Raw genomic sequence first — 1,610 nt, 5'->3', positions numbered from 1 at the left:
GCTGTAAGGAGACATATGCCTATTGCCAAGAAGATTGCCGGCGACATTTGATTTGACAAGGCGTCTGCTGGATATGCTAGGTGAGGTACAGTCTGGCTTGATTTTGTGCACTGTACATTCTGGATCATGAGGCCGACCAGACGCCGTAAATGAATATTTACAACCGGAACCGAATTTATTCTACCGCCCAACCCAACGCCTGAAACGAAATAAAGCAGAGGATGGGAGCCTTATTGCTCGCCATGACCCTCGCCGGAGGAGGCGAGCAGTTGGAACCCCTTGACTAGTCCCATTGCTGACCCGGCTGCGACACCCCCCACAAGGACCATTTGCATGCCGCCGATGAACCCTCGTCGGATATTCTGTCTGCCCTTCCAACCGCTCACGAAGCACGTCTTCCCGTACCCGAAGAGAAACAGTGCTATAGCCATGGTGGCAATGGACCAGCGCAGCGCAATGAATGCGTCGTGCGGCCCGACGAAGAAATAAGGAAGGAGCGGCACGAAACCCCCAATGAAGTAGCCTAACGCGATGGTCAAAGCGCAGATGAGTGCCCGGGAGCCGGACGGTTCAGGAAGTGTGTGGTGGAAGTTCATAAGAAACGAAGGGAGCATGGGAGAGGCAGACAGGTGATCGGTGAGTTGTGAGACGAGTTCAGATGGGAGGTCGTAGGGCGCGAAGATTTCGGAGATGGTCTCTGTTGTAGCGGATGGGTCTGTAACAACTTGGCTTCGAGTCTCTTTGAGGGTAGCTCGGTAAGATTCCCTGGAAGCAAAATATCAGCCAGGCATCTGGAGGAATCTGCATAGACACTTCAGCACTCACTCTTCACTCTTTGCGCCTAAATATCCACCCAGTCCCATAGAGATAGCTCCAGCAATGAGCTCTGCCAGACCGCCAAAGACAACCACTTTCGTATCTCCCAGAGCAGACAATCCCGCAGTGAGAGCAAAAGGGACGGTTAAGCCATCCGATAGACCGATAATTGCATCTGAAATTGTCCGCCCATCGATGATTTTAGATTCTTTCTTCTCTCCGCCTTCCCTTCGAATTGGCTTGTTTGCTTCACTCCCGCTGGCAGATTCCAGATCTTCGGATCCATTTCGAAGAGGGTAGTGATATTCCTTCTCCAGGTCCAGCGATTCGCTGACTGGCGAGTAGTTGGAGAGCAATCCTTTAATGGAACTGAGAGACATATTGCGTCGATTCTCTCGTTTGGAGGCTGCTAGAAGACGGACGATTTAGAATCGATGTTGCAGACGAGAGGAGTCTTCGCTCAGACCGAGGCGACAGCTTGAATTTTGAGTAGATCGAACATTCACGAGCTCATCGCAATTTACTTAAATGAATGTCGGCCCCAACTCTCTTAAATCTATGGCGAATAAGCAAGTTCGGGCGTGAAAAATCCTGAACGAATCAAAGAATCACAAGCACAATCTCTGGGCCTCTGAGAAGGCGGATTCAAGATTCTTGACCACTCTTAGTGGAGTTATTCCCAACCTCATTACCCGGTAGGTCAAAGCAAGTGAACTAAGACAATACCATGTCATCTAGAGTCTAAGCGACAAGTAAAGAGGGGAATGATGCGATCTGAACACGACGGTTTTGCC

The 1,610-nt window shown here is 50.4% G+C and overlaps 1 protein-coding gene across 1 annotated transcript; it reads right to left on the bottom strand.

The window, feature by feature from the left end:
* Positions 1-230: 230 nt before the first annotated feature.
* NFIA_067320 (VIT1/CCC1 transporter family protein) lies at positions 231-1,196 on the bottom strand (the record flags this gene model as incomplete). The annotated part of the gene is made up of 2 exons (XM_001263461.1): positions 231-765; positions 826-1,196. The coding sequence occupies 2 exons, from the start codon at positions 1,194-1,196 to the stop codon at positions 231-233; spliced, it is 906 nt and encodes a 301-aa protein (XP_001263462.1).
* Between the last annotated feature and the right edge of the window lie 414 nt (positions 1,197-1,610).

The sequence above is a fragment of the Aspergillus fischeri genome, genomic scaffold (assembly GCF_000149645.3).
Source record: "Aspergillus fischeri NRRL 181 1099437636252 genomic scaffold, whole genome shotgun sequence".
Classification (NCBI taxonomy): domain Eukaryota; kingdom Fungi; phylum Ascomycota; class Eurotiomycetes; order Eurotiales; family Aspergillaceae; genus Aspergillus; species Aspergillus fischeri.
Note: the sequence above shows the minus strand (reverse complement) of the source record. Positions and strands in the feature narration are given on the sequence as shown.